A 24,254-nucleotide genomic window follows, 5' to 3' on the forward strand; every position below is an offset into this window, starting at 1 on the left:
GCTGTAGATTAAACAGAGGTAGGAGATTTACTTCAAACAATTTGATATTTTCACTTTTTAGCAAAAAAAAAAATAGACCAATAAAATTTGTTGAAGTATCATCAGGCCTACTGTCCACTTTCTGTTTAATCCAAGAGGAGGAGCAGGTAAATGCCTGTTTATCTAACAACAGCTGAAATGTGAGAACCACCAACAGGACTCCTGAAAAATATCCTGCCCAGGAACATTGCTTCACAGAGCTACACATCTTTTGGGCAAGACTCAATTTGTATGCAGAGAAAGCAAAGCTCTAACAAGAGTTTGTGATTGTCTGCACATCTCTACGTTATGGACATTCTGTGTGTGTCTCCCACCAAGTCACACCACTACTTGATGCTTCGGTTTTCTCCCTGATAACTTCCTCTATGAGAACAGAACTAATGAAGCTTTATGTCCTCAGATGTGTGCCCTTGGTTCTCTGACCTCATCCAATGCAACAGCTCCAGCTCCTATTTCCTAGGAGACCCCTCAATACAAACCAGCACATGTTTTGTCTAGTCCAGGGGATTTATTCACTTTATGCTTTGTAAAGTGTGATGGGCAATGCTTTCCTTACATGGGCACTCGAGACTGGGAGCTCTGCACAGTGCTGACTGCGTTCAGGCTAGAGGAGAGAGGAAGAAAGCAGCAGCCATGTCCCAGTCCTGGTATTTTACTGGTTGCTTAGGCAACCCAGCTCCACTGCGATGAAACAAAACATGGAAAAAGTAATCTCACTGAATGGGAATCCACTTAATTCAGAATCAGTAACCAGTTTATGAAGTAATACGTTTTTACATAAGATCAGAAAAAATGCCTGGTTTTTATGCGTATTTTACGCCAACGAAATTGGAAAAGAACTGATATCAACAATTTATATTATTTCCAAAATGTATCGAATCATTAAGGAAGCCGAATTTTAAATTCATTGTTCAGACAAAAACACTTACTGATATTTTGCAACATCTTCATTATAAGCAAAGCATTAAAATATTTTGCATTAATTTCTGTGATATATGTGCAGAATTTATGGAAGCCATTCTCTTATTAATTTCACAGGAAGTTTCATGCCAGTAAGACATAATGGATACTCTGGCCTCCTCAGTTCAAGAAAAACAAATAACTTCTGGAGAGAATCCAGTGGAGGGCTACAAAGATGATTAGGGGATTGGAGCATCTCTCTCATGAGGAGAGGCTGAGAGAGCTGGGTCTGTTTAGCCTGGAGAAGAGAGAACTGAGAGGGGATCTCATCAAATATCTAAAGGGCAGGTGTCAAGAGGAAGGGGCCAGACCCTTTTCAGTGGTGCCCCGCAACAGGACAAGGGGTAATGGACACAAACTGGAACACAGGAAGTTCCATCTGAACATGATGAAAAACTTCTTTACTGTGAGGGTGACCAAGCACTGGAACAGGCTGCCCAGAGAGGCTGTGGAGTCTCCTCCTCTGGAGATATTCAAAACCCGCCTGCATGCGATCTTGTGCAACCTGCTCTAGGTGATCCTGCTCCAGCAGGTGGGTTGGACTAGATGATCTCCAGAGGTCCCTTCCAACCCCTACCATTCTGCGATTCTGTGACTATGTGATTCTGTGATAAGCTCTTCTTGAGCTGAATCACCCAGCTGATGCCCTGAACAGCAAAGCATAGTCTTTATAAAATCACTGCAATCTAAACACTACTACTATTGCACCAAATCAAGGTAGTCATACTACAGTTCTGGTACCACCTTTCATTTTGGTGATATGGTTCTGGTGATGTGTCACAAAAAAAATATTACAGTAATCTATACTTGCACTATTTAAACATGCATTAGTAATGTAATAAAGTATATTAATGGCAGCATTAACATTGCTTCCCCCCCCCCCCCCCAGTATTTTAAAAGCAGTATTTACAATAAAGCTAACTCTAATTTTAGCAATCATTCTATTGTAGTCTTCCTAGATACTCTGAATTTCATTTGAAGAAATTAATATCATTTCATACAGAAGGAAATGTAGTCAGGGTTTGTTAAGCAAGAAGGACAATACAAGCAATTGAAGAGTCGACATGGGTTCACAGCCAAGAGCTCAGCATTTAGCATATTCAACTGAATTAGAAAAATAGCAGATGCATTTTCATTCCTTGCATTTTAGAAAGGGAGGGGCTCCATCTAAAGACCAAAAGATCAATGATAAAGATGCTAGGAAAACGGTGATTAAATCCCAGCAACTATGTCTTAGAATAAGTCATCTTCAAAACATCAAACACAGAGGAATGATCTAAATCATAGCAATGAGGAAAACATTAAAGTAGGTACTGAAGCTGCAAACAGCTTTTCTTTACATAGCTTAGTTTAAATGTAAAATTCTAAGAATCAGCATTTAACTCAGCTTCTCAAATACATCGGAAAAATACATACTTGATTTTTTACGTATGATTTCCACTAATAAGAAATCTGAAAATAAATATGTCACCTACTATAGTGGCTGCATTTCATATTTTATGCTTAATGTCTCTTTAAAGATAAGACAATTATTAGTTTACTGGTGTGTTACAAGTTAGCTTACAGTCAGACGTATTCCTCTACTGTTGGATAGATGCCTTTCTTGCTCTCTTTATTTTATATAAATGCTCAAGAAGTCTGGATCTGTATTTCAGCTTTTACGAGAAATGGAAATTATTTTTTTTTTTTAATTTTAAAATATGGTTGCTGTGAGAACCTCATCTTTGGCTGCTTTATAAAATTAATTTGATATTAATCTCTCAGTTTTTCAGGTTTTCCTCTAGTATTTTACTGTCAGCTTTAAAAAACCAAAACCAGAACAATCATCTTCTTTAAAAAAGCACCTTCATTTCTCAATACCACAAACTGAAAGGTTTCTGTTGCTTGCTTTCACAATTCTGTACTACCTGTACACAGAAATGTATGTAATAATTCTTGCAAAATGCACAGAAATACATTAATAATTAGAAGCACAGTCACTCATACAACTGCTTTGATCCAAATATCATGAAACACATTTTAACTACTACTAACAGGCAGCTACCTCTGAAGAACACAATGGAAACTATTCAGTAGACCATGAGCAGCATCACATATTTTTCTGACATAGAAATTAAACAATATACTTCCCTTGCTTAGCATTTTACATAGACAAACTATTGTGACCTATATGGGTGAAACTGTGATCAGCTTCTGAATGATGCATGAGCAAGGAGAGAATTAGGATCAGTCACAGCTAAAGTCCTTTTGCTCTTGTTCGTTTTTCACAAAACACTGAAGTTCTGTGTTGGAAATCCTGAGGAAATAGGGCATGTCTACGCAGAAGCATGTACGAGTACTTGCTTAACTTAGAAAAATCTTTCTCTGCACTGAGTTTATAGATATTTTAATTATGGAGGTACTTAATTTTGGTTTTTTCAATGTAAGTCGCATTTGACAAAGAATGCGCCATTTATTATAGGAATTAGTTCTGATTATTATGCTGGTAGTACCAAATTAAGTCTGTATGTTTCTGTTCTATAATCAAGTGAGCATTACTTGCATTGACTCAGTTTGCATAAAGCACATATCAAATGCTAGATAACAAAATGTTACGCAAAATTTGGGGGAAAAAAGTCCAGTGGTGACCCTCAATTGAGTACTTTAGACAGCAAACCAATTTAAACCAGTAAGACTATGGCAATGTTAAGGAATTTGAAGAAAGGTTTATATTAGATTGTTATTGTAAACGGACTCAAATATTTCAAACACAATAATGAATGCTTTGATTAAAAATATTTTTTAGAATCTAATACTTACATCAGGAGATTATAAGAAATGTTGCTTACACTGAAGGAAATGTCTCTGTATCTAAATTAACACTGACAGTTATTTCATAAGGGCATGATGTTTTACTGATATTTCCCTGAAGAAAGCTCAGTTTCATCATAATATAGCAAAAAAAATAGGTCAAAACTTGAAAGATGTGGATATTATACCGCAAGTTTTTAATGCAGGGAGAGATCAAATTTCCACCTGCAATTTTTGTGTTCATTTAATTTTCCCTGTAATAAATTACAGTAAAATCAGCAGTGATTAGAGTACATTTCAATTTTCTTTTTAAAGATGCAAAAGGAGCTTCATGAACACAGCAACATTTTGAGTATCAATTTAAATTCCTTGGAGTGAATTTTTACCATCTGCGAAATGCTTTGCACTTAACTTATTTTCAGTAACTCTTTGCAGAATATCAGGGCAGCACAGTTTTCACCAAATCTTTATCACAATTCTGTAATTCCAATATGATATCTAATTATAAAAAAATATGCAGAATCACACTGGAACCATAATTGGGACAACTTTTGCGTCTGTTTTGCTTATTCAGGCTTTACGCTTCAAACAGCTTTAGTAAATACCTCACTGGAAAGGTACATTTCTATCGTTAACCACACTTTTCAAAAGAGCTTTCACATTTACAGTGCATTTCTGGGTCCAGACAGAAGTTCAAAGTCACCAAAAAATAATTCCATAAGAGAATATTCTATATACTTTCAGTTCTCAAACATTGTGCCACATGCCATTAAACAATGCAAACACCTCTCAAATTTTGGATAAGCATCTTCTATCCTATTACACTTCCTCACACATCATATTCTAAAGCATTCAGCAGTACATCCAGTTTACTCATTCCAGAAATCTGGACGCTCAGAAAAGGATGTCAGATTGATTTCCACATATTTAATATATTTATTCTCAACTGTACTTTAGATTTTATATCATCAACCAAATTCACTAATGTTTTATGCAGACAAAAGCTCCAATGATGGCTCATTAAAAGCAAATGTGTCCTCCGAACCTCAAGCCAGGAAGGGATTGTGGGATTTACACTAAATCTGGGAAGGTTGTGAACAGAAGGGTGGCAAAATGAATAGCTTCAAAGATCCACTTTAGCTACTGATGAAACCCTTTTGGTATCCTGGACAACTCTCGAACTGTCTCCAGCATGATTCACAGATCCTATCCTTAGTGATAACATGCCCTGCCTTCACTTTATATGAAATCTCCTCATAATCCCTACAAACATAGGAAGATATAATTGACCCTGAATGCCTCAGCAACAGAGATAATGAGATAACACTTCATTGTAATGATCTCATAATATTTCAGAATTCAGAGTTATGCAGGAAATTGGTAACAAAATGTTCTGAAAACCAAATAGTGGTAATTTGACTGTAGCTGCGATGGTCCGAACTAGATGTCTCTTTCAAATACAACATAATTCTACATTTTCTATTTATATACTGCTCTGAATCTACACAGGGCCAGACTGTGTACTGCTCCTGATCTTCTGTGTATGTGTGAAAGCCTGCCATAAGACCTTACACCAGCTAGCAAGACAGCTGTTCAAGAACAGCAGACAGCAACTCTCCCTGAACTCTTTTCATGCTAGGAATCGAAGGGAGAAACCAATCCTCTTTTCTTTTGGCACGTTATACATTACATATCTGAAAATACCAGGCAAGCAGGTAACAGGCTCAAATTATTTTGCATGAACTTGCAGTCTTAAGAAAGAGTAAAAAATACTGGAAATGGAACACATTTTTCTAACACTCCTATGCTTTTCTAATAACCACCTATCCAGCAGGATTCAAGTAATCTTCTTCATTGGCATAACATGCAATGGACAACAGACCCTCCTCTTTCTCTTATTTCCCAGAGCAGATGCACCTCCGTCAGAAGAGCTTGTGACTACGTGCCAAAATTTAGCCCCTAATGTTTTCTGAATGCTAAGTGCTAAACTTAAAATTAGGAGTTACACACTATTCTATTTTTAAAAATGGTATTTTTTTTGAGCAGAGATTGACTCCACATCCAAGCCACAGAGAATGAGTTATTTTATCTATGGGCAGAAATAATTTTGCTTCTGGCAAATACTTCAAAGCAATTTTTAGAATCTGCAACAGAAATAAGCGATGTACTGTGCTAAAATGCCCCAAATTGATCTCTAGCCTTAGAAAAACAGGAAGCATGCAGATTTAAATGCTTTTTTAGAGCACAGAATAATCCCAAGTCTTGTCAGTTAAGTGTGCCAGTCCAATTCAAATCTCTTTTAAATCACTGTTCAGACCTATCATGCACATGTTCTACTTTAGAATTATAGATTTAGTTCAGAATGATATCCCACTGGTTTTGAACTAATGTATTTGCCTCCAGTGTTTTTTAGAAAGAAAAAGCTCTTCCACACTAGTAATTTTTAATGTGTAGGAGTCTGATTCTATCTGAAATCTGCTAAACTCAGTATGAATATTTCCACTAATACGAATAAGCTTTGGATCAGGCCCCTAGAGAATTTTAACTGGTAATCAGCATTTTAAAGACATTTTCTTACTGAATTGCATATATCATCATTATCAAATATTCTATGACATCTTCCAAAGATAGTCATAGTCGTAGATATCTTACCAAATATTTTATTTTGCAAAAACTATTTGCACATTTTGGTCTATACAATGACTTCAAAGAATAATACAGAATATGTAACTACAGCATGTAATTAAAATTCCTTTATAAAAAGACTAATTTGTTTTTCAGGTTATGAATGAACGAGTGGTAGCATGCAGAACAATTTGCTATATCCATTAAAAAACAGCAGCAGTTTATTTTACCTGTTTGGTAAGATAATGTAACTGTATTTACTTGATTTTACAGAAAAGGATAATTGAGGACTTTTTCACATAATTTTTTGCTCTTTTTGGTGAAAAAATGTTAATTCATCTAACAAAAGATTCATGAGATGTAGTTGTTGATTTCCATAATGCTTTCCTGGCAAAAGATTTCTCAGCTCCAGAAAAGAATGTATGGATGAAACTACAGAACATATGAACCTACAAGACCAGGAGTTTGAGGTATTCATTGGCGATGTGGAAAATAGAGGTTTGAATCCCTGCTCAGCCCAGGTACTTGAAAGAAGGATTTTATAGCATAGATAAGTATCCTAACCACCAAGCTGTTGACTATTTGCTTTCTCTTTCTTTCCTCTCCTCTCTCCTGTTTTTCACCTATCTCATTTTTCTTGTTCTATTTCTCACATAGTTTTGACAAGTGACAATATTCCTGAGTCAGAATACAAAACACTTTTAAATTTCTCATCAGATTTAGTATAATCACATCATTGACATTTACTTAAGAGAACCACTGGACCTACTGCCATATTTTTATTTTATATCAAGCTTAGCTCTAAAGTTTCTAGGGAATAAATAAGGGGTATAATGAATGCTAAGAAATAAATTTCTATTAGACGAAAAATTATTTGTTCAGGAACATTTGTTTTTCCCTGTTATCATCAGTGTTGTTATCCTGGGGTTATCATATTTAGGACTACAATGACTAATAAGTGTGAAATATTGTTAATGTCCTTTTATTGTTTTGTATTTTTTTTGTGCATTTTTTCCTAATACTACTTTAATGACAGTATTTAGAAATCAATTCTTTAAGTTTAATTTGCTTACAGATAGGATACTAATCATACAAGACCTGTTGTCTGGGGTGTTGAGGCAGAACTTGATTATACACAAACTAATGGGTGGGGTTATCTTTGGTTGAAATTATTGTAGCTCAGTATTAGTATATGAATATTGTGTTTAGTAGCATGAGTGGTCTTATTGGTTGTGACACAAAAGAACAGAATGGAAGGAAAGTGCATATCCAATAATCAAGCTTGGTTTCTATGTCCTAAGAAGAGTGCATATAGCTCCCATAAAAAGAAATAAAGCTCTGATAAGGAAAACATAACACAGTATCTACTTATAACGAGAAGGTAAAAAATTATTCAAGACATAATAATCTGTGATTATTTAAATCCCAAAAGGTAAAGAGAAGAAATAACTATGTGATACTTTCTAAAGTAATTATGCTGATTATTTATGTAGCAGATACAAGTATTTAAGGCAACCCAGTATCATCCATGGAGTAATAAGAGGCAGAGTAGTCTAGACCAAGTATCGTTTAAAAATCTAAAAAACCTAAAATATGCATTAAGAGTGTATACTTCATCAAGATTCCAAGTAAGCACCATCATGAGATATTCTTGCTTTTACATTATTGTAGGTGCTACATTTTGTGATAGTGGTTTGCTTTCACTGCTGGAAAAAAAAATATTTCCCCATGGCTACTGTTGCTATAGGTGATGTTTCAATTGCTGCTATACTGTGGAAGAATGTTCTTGAGAGAAAGAGTGTATCAGTTCAGAATTTTCCAAAATAATCATAAGTCAAATTATTTCCTGAAATAATCATAAGTCTGATTATGACACTTGATTGGAACTTGAAAAAGGTCTGTTCCAAATTTTTTTCTTCAAAATTAAGCAAGGCACTTAGTACTTTGGTGCTGCTCACCTTATCTTTAATTGAGATTAGTGATATTTCCAATTCCCCATCCTTTCTCAAAGTATAGCTACATGATAAGGGGCAACATGTCACTTGATCATCAATGGTCTTGTTGTAACTGGCCTCGAGTATACTCTCAGCACTGCTGCATGGATGGTAAGGAACAGTACTCCAGCTCTATTTCACTGTGAAGCAGATCAGTTCAACATTTTCTGTGGAGTAAAAGCATGAAGATACAGCAGATGAGGTGAGGACCAGCTACTTGTTAAACCACGAAAATGTAGCCGCCTGCCTAAATTTTCGGAGTACTTCTAAGTGATACACTGTCCAAGGAGAGCTTTCCCTGACAACACGTAGACACACCATGTAGGCAGATATGGGCTGTCAGTTCCACTGACTTGGAATGACATCATCGGTGAAGTTGCCTATAGGAATTATTAGAGTACGGTAAGCTCTGGAGTACATCACTCAGAAAGGGAAAGAAAAGATGGACAGACCATATATCATTTTACAATATGAAAGAAATAATTGTGATGAGTATTTATTATTCTGTGGTCATGATACAAAGCTACCTCCTAAGCTACAAAAAAAGCTTGGGATAGTATAGTCCATGCAGCCCATGCTGCTCAAAAGAAATAAGGTATGTTTTTACCTTTGTGAAAAACGTCTGGTAATATGGGGGGGAAACAGTGCTCCCTGTTCCCTTAACCTGTATTTTTAGCAGTATTTTTCTTTTTTTATGTTGTTATCCAATTTCTTTCTCTTTCAGTGTCGCCTTTGTCTTGCCTATGAAGATAACATAGGATACCTGCTACAGGAAGAGGGAGAAGAGGGCAATTATGAGTATCATCTCACTTTCAGAGGGATGCAAGCAAGCTAGAAAGCAGGTAATGTTATTCTAATTGCTTGAATAAACAGCAAGCGACTCAAATAATTGAGTATGTATGGTTTTAACAATTGGCTTTCCTGAAATTTATCTCAGAAAAGCAAAACAATAAGCTAGGTTTTACAAAATTTGTATCTCATAGTCAGGCTTTGTGATATTCAACATGGTAAAAGGGACAGATAGAGCTTTTTCTATAGCTGAAATATTCAGAATCTCTCATTTCTCATTGTCGTCTTTCTTCTGATTCTTGCATGGTTAATAGGAGCTGATTTCTACTGAAGGCTTACGGTGCATCTACATTAGTGTTTTAGTTTGGTTGGGAAATCTGACAGTTCCCATTTATTGTGTTTTGGTTCACATCCTGGAGCAATCTCAGAGTGCATGATCTGTATTCCTTCTGGCTGAAATTAAATGTGAAGATGGGCTTCAATGTGAGCGCTATACCTTTGTTTACTTTTTTTTGTAGAAAATACACAATTTCTTCTCTCATCATTTTTAAGGTGCCACTAAACATTCTACGACAATATTTTAAGATCCAGCAAGTACATGATATACAGGATTTATTTGAAGGATACCTGGTTTTTACTTTTGCCTTAGTAATGACAGTATTAAACTGCCTCTTAGTGGCCTGTTGCATAGGTAAATGTAGATATTTAATAATTTAAACCCATTTATCAGAAACAAAAATCCCCAACAACAACCCCACTGTCCTGCTATAGGAAACACCAAAACTAGTAACAAAAAAGTAAATTAACTTTTAATATTTATTGAATTATTTGTACTGAAATACTGAATTATTATTGAATTAAAGTATTAGTTTACAGTATTCTATGGAATCCAGTGAACATTAAAACTTAATAAACCTACATCTACCTTTCTTCTGACTATAGCTCATGTAAGCTAAGTAACAGTAACAAGACAGCTCTTCAAACATGAAAGGTGTATATATATATATATATATATGCATGATACCTTGATAGCTTGAAAAATGAAAAGCTGCTAGGGAAGCATTATATTTGAAGAAAAACTTAAATTTAAAAAAGCACACATACTGGGCACCAGAGAATTTAACTAAGTTGAATTTCAACTAGACTAGGTTTTAATTAAAGTGGTACTAAAAATGCTACAATGAAATTATTTTTTGTATGTGTTTGGGTTTTCATACATAGTTTGAGGTTTTGCATGGACATTCTTCTTTCTTGACAAGTAAGCATCTCGCAAGCAATCGTACAAGGACATGCATCTCCACAGCCACTTAAAGCCTGACTGATACTAGAAGCACGGATCTTATTATCAAAGTTACAATCTATCCAATACATTAAAGAAGAGACTGCAGATAGCATTACAAATTACCGATCATCAGAAGTGTGACACAAACTCCCTGGTAAAGACTATGTAGAAGTCTATGTTTGATTTTTTTTGATGACACTGATGCTTGTTGCCTCTACTGTTGCCAATATGGATTCCAAGGAAGGAGGTTTATAGAGAATCCTGCCATTCCTATGAGGTATTTCTGGAGACAGTAATTCTTAAATATTTTCTTAAAAAAAAAATCCTTAGGAGATGAGTAATATTATTTCCTGTGAGCTGTACAAGATCCACCCAGAGTTCTTAACAGGGTACTTCAGCAGGACTTAAATATTAAGAAATAACATAAATAAATAATGCTGCTACAGAGTAAGTCTTCAATACTTCCATTCTTGTAAATGTACAAACAGCAAATAGCCACAAGTGAGCTCTACAAAACATCAACAAAAGTGGGAATAAGACTTGTCTTTCAAATGATTTAACAAAGGGCTTCTCTTGATACAAGAAAAATATCCATAACAGGAAAAAAGCACCACAATCAAAAAGAAAATTATTCTAGGTCTCAGGAATTAAGAATCTTAGTTCTATGAACAGTGCTGCTGAAATGCAGAAAATTGGCATCAGCTGGTGTCACAATCTGCTAGGTGAAAGTCACACAAATGAAAGCTCTAGAATATAAACAACAGATCTACTTTTCAGCCTTCTGAATCTTTAAATCCCTTCATGGGGATTAGATATTTAGTTAAGTGTGGAGCTGCTTGCAATAATATCTTGTGGGTACAAAAATTATACGTGGGTTCGATGGAGAATGGACAAATCCACAGAACATAAATCTACTAAGGTTACACAATACATAGGAAACACCCAGGAGGACTGTGGGGTTAGGAGGACCTTGGGCTGCAAATAGTTGAAGGCTGTAACAAAATTCTGAAGAGGTGTCACTATGCATTTTTTTTGCAATTACGCATTTCCCAAAGGCATTCATATTTAGTCATTGTCAAGTACGATACAGGACAGACATAACTTTACTCTTACTCAGGCCAACCTTTCTAACGCTTGTTATCTTATGTCCTTCTGTTTTTGTTAAACTTATGAGAATTTATTCATTTGGGTCCCTGACAGTTACGACATATTTTCAGAGTACAGCTCTGTATCTTCTCCAGACATGGCCATCTGCCCCTATCTTCTTCATCTGAGTAAGTCCAAACAGTGAATCCTCTGCATAACTCTAAGAAGATAATGAGTCTCTCAATATGTAAAAACAAGAAATGGGGAAAAAAAAATCCTTTCAATTTCTACAACTTACAATTAGAGCTACATTACAACTAGAAATACAAAATGAACACTCATACAGAACTTGTATGACCAAGTCCAAAATTAGGTATAACATATAGTGTTCTTATAGATTTTCAAAGAAACCTCTCGACAGTTTCAATTTATATTATTTGTTATATCCTGAATTTGTGCAATTATTTCTTTCTACCGAAGTACAGAAATGCTCCTGAGAAAAAAGAATTTTTTTTCAAACTTGTCAGTATCTTTTTGAATTCTTGTCTAATTACAAACTATCAAACTAGCTACTGTATAGAAGTTATTCAGTAACATATATTTCATCTTGGTTTATAGTAAGTTCTGTTTGGTCATTTTGAAATAATTCATGAAGGTATCTCAGATTTAATGACTAATTCCTGCTGAAAAAAAGGTTTTCAAGGCTAGAATCAAAATTCTGAAACTCATGGTGTCATCTCCATTTTAGACAAAATGATATTCCAGAATAACGGAGATCTGGGTTCAATTTTCCCCTTCCACTAAATGGCATCAAACTTTCATTTTCCTCAAGAATACTACCACCTGTAAGGTACTCTGATATGTATCTCTCTTAAATTGTTCAACTAGAGCTGGTTATAAAATACCTAGTTAATTAGCTAATGAGTAAGACTGAGTCTACCCTAGTTGTTGGATATTCATCAAAGGCTTGTTTTCCCATCCATATAGACCATTTTTTATGCAGTGTGGAACAATATAAAAAGAGATATTTATCACAGCAAATGATAGTTGCATTACAATTGGATAGCAAGTAACAGCAAATAGAAAAAGATGTAGTTGAGTTACCTGCACAGAGTAAGAAAGAGAAATAAAAATTGTCTTTTATTTCAGAATGGTCTTAGAAGAAAACAGATAAAATTCTTTGTTACTGGTTGGTATGTAATAGAATTTTTTTTATTTTTTAAAACTGGAGATGACTAAGTTTGCTTGGAGAACTAAAAGTTCTTTTTAAAAAAACAGGCACGTTTTTGCCATGTCCTTCAGTTCTAATCATCTCACATAGGGCTCAGAAATATAGCTGGTGAGCAGAAAGCTTCCTAAAAGATACAAACATTCTGGTAAGAAGAAGCAGAAAAGCTATTAAGTATGAATAAGAGGACACGATAACAAGAAAAGGAAAACAGATTGAAATGTAAGATAGAATATTCTAAATAATGCTACAATCAGTTTAAATGCATTCATAGAGTGAAAGAAAACTGTACCACAAACAATATTGTGAGGAACTGAAGACTGAAACATCCTAGTGCTCTCTTCTCATAGCCCTCATCTTGCAATGGCAATTCTTCTGACTGATGAAGTTTTCATGAGCATCCCTCCAGAGCTTGGTCAATCTTATTTACAAAATGTCCAAAGGAAAAATACGGAAACAAGACAAGGCATGCTGACAGCCTAAAGACTAAAATGATCTTTCTCTGCAAATGGTCCCTCTACAAGTTAAGGAGTTATTTTGCTTCCAGCTTAGTAAAAAAAATAAACCAAAACAGGAAAGCAGAGAGTTGACTAAGATGACAATCAGATAAATGAGAGTATTGCCTATGGTTACTGTGCTTCTAGAAATGGCTAAGGATTGTAAATGAAACATTACAGAAATTATTTTTTCTTTTGACCTTACATGTCAGTATAATTATTATAACTGGAAAAATGCACATCAGATATATATAATTAAAAATGTAAATTATATTGCTTCTAACAATGGTATTCATAACCTGTTCCTCCAAAGAAGCTCTTTAAAAATTCTTTATAGGATTACTGTTGTAATATCTGATGTTCCTTCAGGAAAACATTTTATGATGTGTTGAACCAGTGTTACATGTCTGTTCTGTCAATTCACAAAGAAGAGGACATATGCAAGTAAATAAAGTGTCATAGATTTTAATAGCGCAGACATGTACACACACAAACATGCATACATTACTTTATGTTTACTTTAAGGACCAAAAAAGAGTCAAAGAAATAGCTAATACCTGAAGCTGATTGTAGTGTAATGCATAGTGTTCCTAAGGATCCTGAAGGAAATCTTCCCCAATTTTAGGACAGTCTCAAAGAAATTCTCATCTCCAGCATCATCAAAGCATTGCTTTATTTCCTACCTTCCAGCTTGCCAGATTGAGGCCTAAGGAATTTGGCTTTCAAAATTAGTAAATGTATTTTACATATTACATGGGAATTTTTTCCCCCTGTACTGTCAACAATTGCTAACTGGCTTTATTCATAGTAAGAAAATAATGTGGGAGAAAAGAGCAAATCCTCTGAAGAATAGCCATTTGAATAAAAGATAGGCACGCACATTGCTCAACACATGCCTATCCACATGTGGTCAGATGGTTCAGAATTTAATTTGAAAAGAGATTAGCTGTTCATGTAATTTCTTGTTTTATTAACACATCCAATGCTATATCTGACAACAGGGTTTAGAGACCCATCTGCAGTTTTATTCCTTCAATATGCCTGCTTCAAAGTGTTTTATTTTCAGATTAGTTTACTATTGACTTAGCAATCAGAATGTCCACATAGTATCTTTGGAGAGCAAGTTCACACTAACAGCTACTAAGTGGGTTTAGCCCAGGTAATTCATTTAAGCCTGAGAAAAGACTGAAAGATAACACTGTACAGGCATTACTGAAGAGCTAGGTAACACTGTCATGAAGTTTAAGTTGGAAAAATATAACTATCTCCAACAAGATCATTTTTAAATTCAGGTGGCATGGAATTTAGGGGCTTGTAGTATCTAACGTTTTCAAGACACTGATCTTCTAAACAAAAGATGTTGCTTTTGAACGGAATGAAAGGAGTCAGTTTCATCTACAGCTTTGCAGGCATTGCCTCATTTGATCTTTATTCTATCAGATTTTTGGACATTATACACTGCAAGTTGACATATTTGTAACAGTGAGATATAATTAAAATGAGCTTCATGAAGTATGTTGTTTTGAAACTGGAAGGTATAAAGACAGTAATAGTTAACAAATAAAAGTTTATAATGTTAATTAAACTTACATTTCTCTATTCCTGTGGGACAGACTATATCTTTGCCTTGGATAACTGTGCAAAAGGCTGGAATTAGAAGCAGGAAAAAGCAGGGCAACATAAGGAGACCTTAACATGCTACATCTGCTGGACAACTTAATTAGAACAAAAAAGAAATTGTTTGAGACAGTACCGAGTATGATCCCCAGTAGCAGTTCCTGGAATAGCTCTACTACGTCTTACTAATTGCACTCAGTTGAACTTGGCTATAAAATGAAGGGAAAAACCAGATAATCTTCACAGATGAAAAAGCTCAAATTAACCTGGTTTGAAGAATACCATGGAAGATTTTGTTGTATTGTAATCAAGAAGATGACGAAGAAAATTAAAAAGCAGAGGAAAGAGGGCTTGAATTTGACCTTCTCAGGCATCTCATCCACAAAAGAGTTCTCAATCAATGATAGGTTAGTACAGGCTCAAAATACCAGTTTTTTTCAGATGTTCCCTCACTGGAGGTGCAGGTGTCCATATACTGGAGATGGAAATGCTTTGTTTACCAGCATTTGTTGATTATGCTTATTTCATTACATGCCAATATTTTCCCCTTTCTCTGTCACTAGAAAACCATGTGTTCTTTTGGTAATTAGTAAGGTATTGTTAACAAAGACAGCGTACCATGAACTTAGATATAGCACACCTAAAAATACCCGCTAGCAATAAAAGGTATTTTCTTTTTTCTTTGCATTCCTTTCATTTTGTATTTCACTTCCAGTAATTCCAAAACTTTTTATAATTGAAGAAACAAGGCTTGAAGATTCTACACAGACATCACAGTTTGATCTTTTCATATCAGATCTTAATAAATGAGATACTTGAATAAGAAAGTAATGTTGACAAATATGTGACCTATTTCAAAGAGCAGCTTTGCTTGCTCATGTCACATAAAGGAACATTCCTGCAGCAGAATAAATTTTGACTGTAGGAATGCACCATAACCAGGAATTTTAGACCAGACCTCTGAACCAAGTTTCTAATACTTTCTAACGTCCACAGTAATATGCTGAATATCTTTATTCTCTCAAAAGAGAAATATAAAACTGCAAGCTTATCTTTCAGTGTAGGGCTGCTTTTGATTCAGAAAAATCGGGCTTACGAGACAAAACAATTTGATCAGATATTTGTTTTACAGACAGATCTGAAGACACTTCTAGAAGAAACCTAAGGCATGACTCAAATATTAGTTTTTCATTGTAGAAGAGAAAAAAATATAGTCCACATATTAAAGATAGAATTCTTGAATTGTACATTCTGGGTTGTTCTAAGGAATAATGTAGCCTTCTTAGATGAATGAAATAACATTACTCAAAGTCAGAAAACAAGACACATAAAAAGAGAAAGAGCTACATTGAAGTCCTAGAGTGGAGACAGACTTTGTAACTAAGAGATAAACTCAGTAAATAACTTTAGGCACCACAACAAGATGAGAGAAAAACTGCATGCTCTTTTACAATGAATGGTATACAGAATTTATTGAACATTTAAAGAATTTCATGGACTGAAAATAAAGAATGCAATGAGATTTACTATGGACAACTGCTGGCGTTTTTACTGCATGCATGCGTCCGAGTACAGATCTATTTTCTATCATCTGAAACAGAACAAGAATATTTGCAGAACTGTCTTTTTAATTTCACAGCCCAATTATACTCAGTACAAGAAGACATAATGAAGTTAATATGGGTTAAAGAAAGATCCATTATTCTGACTGATCAAGCAGAAATGAAACATAAAATAACCCAGGGTGACATTTTCAGCTGCAAGTGTTGATTGTGTCAAGCTGACGTTACCAAGATGGCCCCGATTTTGCTGCCTTCAATCTTTAAGATTTACAGTTTCAAAAGAACTTCATGGATATACATAACAAGGCGTAGAGCTACGATATTAGAGAGTCATCTCCTTGAATGCCCAGACTGCCCTCTTCTGGAGTGAATGATCTTGCACATCTAGTGGTCGGTTCATGGTCAAAGTTGTACAAGGAACATCTCACAAACAAAACCATCACCTGATTATCAGTTAATTTTTCATCTGTGTTATCATACAAAACACCTACTAAACGTGTATTCAGATGTCAAGAAAATGACTAGCATCTTGCCATGACAGAGTTACATACAGTAATGACTTCCTTGTGCAATGGAGTATCTAGGAATACAACACCTTTTAGTATAGAAAGTTTAATGGTAGTAGCTGACATTCTTTGGATCCACTGTCCTCCTACCTGAGGCGAAATACAATGCTATAAAAGCATGATCACTAACTCTGAATTCAAGAACACTTCTATGAAGTCAGTGTTCTCGCTGCAAATAAAGCTGTGAAAACAGGCCACGTCAAAGCTGTATTCACAGTCTGCCCTATGTATACTGGAGTGAGAGAAGAGTTTCCAGCAACTTGTTGCAGGTTCTTCCACCAGTTAAAGTGGTTCAAAACAAATAACAGAATCTTTATTCTTGCATTTCAGTTGCAGGCAACCTGATATTAAGGTATCTTCTGCCATCCATGCAGGCAACCTACATGGTTTTGTTTACACTACAAGGCCATCTGATCCCCAAGCTAAAGCACATATTTACCATTGTATGTGGACTGTTCTCCAGCTAATTAATCAGAAAATGTTGCCATATGGTGTCAGTCGGATGATATAGTGCTGTGGTAGAGTTCAGTGGTTTTCTACTTGATAGAAATACACTTCTTGAAAATCAGGATCCCTGTTTCAAATCAGGGGATGTAGGGAACTAGCAAACATCAAGAGTAAAAACTGCGATCCCCAAATATAAAGAGGAATTTTCTCTAATCCACCAAATGTTACAAGAGATTGATTCTTCGTTGGTAGCAGACTATTGAGGTAGAGGTAAAATGATGAAGATTTTACAATTAGAATAATTATTTGTTGTATTCATCTCCCACTCTCATCTGAATGATAATGAATCACTGCAAGTTTCCTGAAGCATAAAAAGCACTGAAATTGAGTAGGGAAATACTAATGCCTTATTTAGATGCAGTTCCTGATTTAGAAATCCTGTAAAAAGCATTTTGATTGTTTCAAAGAAAGACCACAGAAAACTAACTGCAGTTAGAATGAAAACGGGTTTCTTCTTATATTGTTTCTTTCTGGTCAGCCAGAAAACCCTTGACCTCAGTAAGCATGACAATTCCTTGCTTTTTGTTGATGATGCTTTTTTAAAAAACAACAAGAGACATAAATGCCCAAAAATATAACATAGAAGGAAACACTCAAATGCACACAAATCCTCAATTATCATTGAACTAAATATTATTTTAAGGTGCAGATCTTCCATGAATTTCCAGAAAAAGTTGGCAATTCAGAGGATTATAATCAAGACATACGATGAATTGTAATTGTTGTCACTGTAGATCTGGAAAAGGAATAAGGAACCTTTAAGTGAAGCAACAGCTAGCTACAGCAGATAAAAAGCTGGAGCAGAACACTGCTTCTGCTACTCCTTGCTGACCATTATTATTCAAGATTAAGCTTTTAACAACCCAGTTAAGAGATAAGCCTTGGAGGCTTTTCGAAGAGAGACAAGTTTGATCTGTTCTTTCTGGATTTTGCTATTCTCTTTACACATTAGTACTCCTTGTCTCTTGCAGAATTCCAGTGCATTCCAGGACCTTAATGAGCAAAAAAAATATTTTTCGTTCAAACTAAGATTGTGTCTAATCTGTGATCCTATACATATTACTTATACAATTCTAGGATAGAAACCATCTGAGAAGGGGGGGAGGGGGAATTGCACATTTACTATAATTATTTCATTTATTGATGGTAAATTAACGATTTACTTATGGTAAACTGTACTCTTGAAAAACTTGTAGAAGATGCCCAGAACTTCAGAACCAGTCATTTTACCTTTGTTATTTTGTCTTAACTTTCTAGGCAGAGGCAAGAGAAAATTCAGCTTGCACTCAATCCATAAATCAAACCATCCACAAATTAGAAATGTACAGTCCTAGTAAGCATGAGATTATAATTCCAATTTCAGACCAAATGAAATGCAGTGATTAAAAGTTAGAGTGCAGTCTATTGTAAATTTTACCAAAGAAGAAAAAAGTAAAGCAAATTCAGATATTATGAAGAACTTAACCAGAACTGTGCAACAGCAGAAATCTGAAGATCCTTATCTAACATCAATGAATGTTCTGTTTTCTTATTTTTGCTTTTAAACATCAACACATATTTAGCATCATTCAACTACACAGACTAAAATTCTGATCATCGAAGAGAATTTACAGCAGAAAAAACAATAACAACAAAAACCATGCAAAAACCTAATGAATCAAATGACCCCAGACGCAGGAATAAAAGATACCATTCAAATTAATTATTTCCAGTTAGGCTTGAATAGATTTGCCATATCCATGAATATAAGCACATTATTTTAGTTTCAAAGATAATTACACAGCCAGTCCAAGAAAAACAATATGAATAATTCCTGATTATTTTAACTCTTTCTTCATCATAACAGACAGGATTTCTCAGTCTTAACTTATTTCATGACAGTTCTTTAACAATAAAGTTTTCCTTTCATCTAACTATGAATTTATTTAATTTTTTTATCATTTAAAAGCAACAGTTTCCAGAATTTTCAAACCCACCCAACCAGAAATGTAGAGGATTCATCTCAATTGAAGTGCAATGCTACAGAAGCCAAATGATAAGTTTGTACTGAATATCAACATTTTTATTATTTTTATTTTATAGTAATCTACTTCTATTTATATCTTAAATACAGTATGCCTTTAAAAGAAATAACTCCATCTGCAGATCACATAAACTAGCTATCAAAGACATTTGTTTCAATATATCAGCTTTCCCAAACACTATATTCTTCTGCTACAAGTTTAGCCTAAACAAAGCAAATCGCATATGAAATTTGAAGGGACAGAAGAAGCTAAATGCATGGTTTACTGACACTTTCTTGCTCCTGAAGTTTTGATCTGTGAAGAAGAATATATTTTAATCCTTTTAAAAGTATTTTCATTATGTAAACCTCTATATACAGATAAAACCTTCACAGTTACAATCGCGCTATCACTCTATTCAATTGTTATAATCAGAGCAAATATATTAAAGTTTTGCTTTAAGGAATCCTATTACTACTGCAGGAACAACATCAAGTTACTTAGAAATCTTCTCTTCCTCATCTTTAGTGATTGTTACATAATGATTTCTAATTACATTTTCCAACTTAAAATTCATATTAGAGTATGCTGACCACACAATGATGAAAATAGATGTGTACTTGAATCATCATAATTTCAAAAACTAGAATATCTAAATTCTAGGCATTTCTGTAAAACAAAGTTTGGCTTATTCAAAATATAACATTCAGGAAGAAGTATATTTTAATAACATCAGTCATGAAATATGAGAACCATTTTTAGAGCAGCAGAAAAAAAATCAGGAATAATTTTGAGTATTTAAGATAAATGTATTTCACTACCAAAGGCAACAGCAATTCCAGCTTAAACCCACAGACCTATAGTTTTATAAAGCTTTGTTGAAAGGCAAAGTAAGCTTTTTTTTTCTATACCTGGAAGTTCTCTCTCTTCAACACTGTATTCCAGAGATCCAAAGGAATAATTAGCTGGACTGATTGCAGGAGTAGAAATAAAACTTGTACAGCCAATGGATGACTTGATTTCAAAATAATTGTGGCTGTGATTCATTCGGTGAAATTCCAGAGAAGATACTATTGATGTGCGCTGCTTGGGCTACAAGAAAAATAGAAGTTTGGAGTGAAAAATACAGACTTTTTGTATAGTTTTAATTACTTGACATTTAATAAATTTACCTAGGGTTTCTCTCTTTTTACTGTTTTTGTTGGGCTCAAAGGTTATACTAGTAAAAATAATTTCATATGACAAGCTGTGGTGTGTAGAGATAATTTCCTTCCAAAATTTAGCTTAATCTTTATTTGAAAAAAATGCATGTCTTCATTCTAATCAATTTAATTCAAAATAAAATAGGGTTTTACAGCCTTGCATATAATAATTGCAATCATCTTTTGATAAGAAAGGGAGCTCTTCACCAGCTGCATTGCTGGGTACATCTTGCAAAACAATTAGACCGCTGATGCCTGTATAATGAAATTTACAAAATAATACCAAGCACTCATCACTCGAAAGCAACCCTCTGCTCTTTATCCAATTTATGAAGGGCTGTCTTAAATATTCAAAGACTGAAAAGTCTAAAAGCTTAGGGAAAAAGTGTCAGCTTAAAAACCATACATGAAGATCAAACTTTCTTCATGAGTTTTTACAGAATTGTGAAAAACTTGATACTAGTTTGTATCAAACAATTACTTTTGAAGTGAACCTCTTCATTGACCCAACTTAATGGCTGTGCTTCGGATTGCAGAGCAGCTTCAGAGCATGAGAAACGCATTCCTTTCGGGTGGATCTCCACCATAAGGTACATTACAGGATTGTATGAAATGTGCTCCAACTCCTTATGGCCTTTTGACCACAGACCACACTAAAGTGAGCCCAAATTAAAACCAATAAAATCTATATAGTGTGATCATCAGGTCAGCAGCAACTTTTTAACTACACAGATCTGTTCTCTTTGCACTGCACTACTTATTAATATAGACATAACCTTAGTGCTCGATGTCACGGACTATAAGCCACAGACCACTGATGGTTTGCAATGTCATGCTAAAAAGTCTGTTGCAGCACTCATCTGGCTCCGTACTCAAAATATCCTATCCCCATGACGCTCCTTGCTGCTTCGATGACCTGAAACATTAAACGTCTCCTCCAAAATAGAGGAGGCCATGCATCCAGGTGCACAGTTGTCTATATATTTATTTCACAACAGTGAAAAACATCTCAGGAACTGTTGCCTGAGATAACTAAATCTGGGAAAAAGAAATAGAAAAATAAAGGGTGCTTTAACTCTTGCTTTAGCATGTCAGGCTTAACAGGTCAGAATATTTGTAAAGGTCAAGAATTTGCTACTTATTAGTGTCAAGAAAAAATTATTACCCTGGGAGCAATAAGATCTTCCTTGGACCATGAAGCTATTCACCATCCCCTACTTAGAACAACCTGTTAAAATACAATCTGTCCCAGTGGAGTAACTTTCAATTTTGTTTGTGGTCTATTTCATTTTTAGGTTATGAGCCCTGCAATGTTTGTGTTACAAATACAGAACTAGACCATTTTCACTAAAAATTCTCTATCAGAATGTAAGACAAAAACTTAAATAGACTTATGTTTATATAATGTTTATTGTTTGTTAAAGTTGCGTTGGGCACCATGTGAATTAACTATGTCCTCTTAAAACTGAGAAAAATTGCAAAGGGTAAATTTGGGCATTCATCTGGAACCCATCTACAGTGTATTCAGGGGATTTACTTTCTTTAATAATTAAAAACAGCTTCTGCTTTGAAAAGCTGACTCCTAGGGTTAGTAATTTCATGGGAGAGTTCAATGAACAGGGACCGACTCCAACATCAAACAATCTGGTTAAAAGTCATTGTTTGGGACCTGAGCCAAAATTACTCTCTGATCAGACCAAAAATATTCATGTGTACTAATTAAACCTAAACTGCACACTTTTGCCAGACAACAAATTCATCAAAGACCTCATTATTTCTAAAACTGAAAAAGATCTCTGGTCATTTAGAAACATGTTCCTGGCCCTTTCCCAAGTAATGCTGTCTTTGTGGTTTTGCAGGGAATTCAGCTTCTGAGTTGAAAAGGTGACACTTCAGGTAACATTGTGTGCAAGATCTCTGATTATTCCAAAACTGAGACAGTTCCTACCTAAAAAGGCAGCTGGGATGGTACAGCTCAGTCTTCCTAAGGAGCTTTGCTGCCCTGGCCTTCGTCCAGTCCAGTCTCCAGCCACTGCTTCAACTGTGTGCCCCTTTCTTGGAGTCAGAATAGCAGTATCTGATGATTCAGATGGCCTTTTACTAACTTATGGATGATCAACTGTTTCACTACACCTTAGTGTATTATTACAAGCTACTGTAACATCTTTAAAAAGTTTCACAAATACACCTGCAAGGTCTTGGGCATGGGCAGAGAGAGGGGGGGGAAACAAACAAACAAAAAAACCCCAAACTGTTCTGAAGCGTTTTTAAAGATCAGTTTAGTTTGCAAATGCTCACAGATTCTGAAAATGTTTCCACCAATAAAAATCTATTATTTGCTCTGGAGACATGGATTAAGGATATAAAATAAGTCTAGAGTGATTTTCAAAGACTATTATGGAAGCTAGAAACACATTTTCTGTTTGTTCATGCTAACATGCAACCATCTGCTGACCTGGGTGATACAAAATACCTCCTATATTATTTTAGGCTTTGACATTATTCTTAATTCAGACAAACATATCTCAGTTTATTATGTCTTTCCAATCTAAGGATTCTGTACAGAAATTCACGCAGCCTCTAGTGCTCTACAGCATAACACTTCTGCTATATTGTTTGGAGTTAACAAGGTCCATCTGTCAACATGTGCCAATAATTTTTCTATGTAATTACACAGGAATCTAGCGTCTGAGCTTTTGTAGCTAACTAGAGAAGCCTTTTGCACCTTTTCTAGGTCCTGTAAAATGTTATGTTGTTAAAGTATGGTAATTGTTCATTAATATATGCTAAGAGAGATGTAGTAAACCAGTTTGTGTTTACTGCATCCTTCTGTCTGTGTCTCTCTAAAGTACAGTGTGCACAAAAACTGTAAAAAAAATTGTTTTTTTCTACAGTTAGGATTAAATTCAGTTCCAGATTTAGATAACTAAATTTATAGCACAGCTATTTACATCTACACCGGGTATATAAGCTGCCATTACAGTCAACTGAGATCTAGTCAATACATCAATAGAGTCCAGAGAACAATTCACCTCACCCAGTCACCTGGGTTCACTTGCCTTAACACAGGTATCCACCCTCACTGGAGATTCCTTGGCCTCCCTGGCATTCCACCTGGCCTACAGCTGCCCCTATATGATACCTGACAGCCTCCATGTGCATGTCAAAGACACCTGTATGGCACCTCAAATGACATTAGATGTCTATTTTTTAGGCAACTGAATTCTACATCCCTCCTGAGCATGATGGGAGATTAGATATCCAAATCATACAGAGATTCTTATATACAGAGATGAAAGCATAGGTGTTATAGTTCCAGACTGAATCCCACCTCTAGCTCACATGTAGACACTCTGGATATCTCATTTCATTTGTCAGAATCTGGAGCCAAATTCCAGCCTTACTGGCAGAATGTGCAGCCACCAATTAACAAGTCACTTACTGGAGTCTTGTACCTTGGTTTCCTGGACTGCATCTTTCAAAGCTACTCCTTCAGATCTCTCAAGA

General features: G+C 35.1%; 1 protein-coding gene across 1 annotated transcript in view; it reads right to left on the reverse strand.

Annotated features, from left to right (window-relative positions):
* ANKS1B (ankyrin repeat and sterile alpha motif domain containing 1B) overlaps positions 1-24,254 on the reverse strand; it is a 450,874-nt gene that overhangs the window by 249,357 nt on the left and 177,263 nt on the right. Inside the window, 1 exon segment of the mRNA XM_075749435.1 lies at positions 20,457-20,637. Coding sequence (XP_075605550.1) covers positions 20,457-20,637 — 181 coding nt within the window.

The sequence above is a fragment of the Balearica regulorum genome, chromosome 1, assembly GCF_011004875.1.
Source record: "Balearica regulorum gibbericeps isolate bBalReg1 chromosome 1, bBalReg1.pri, whole genome shotgun sequence".
NCBI lineage: Eukaryota > Metazoa > Chordata > Aves > Gruiformes > Gruidae > Balearica > Balearica regulorum.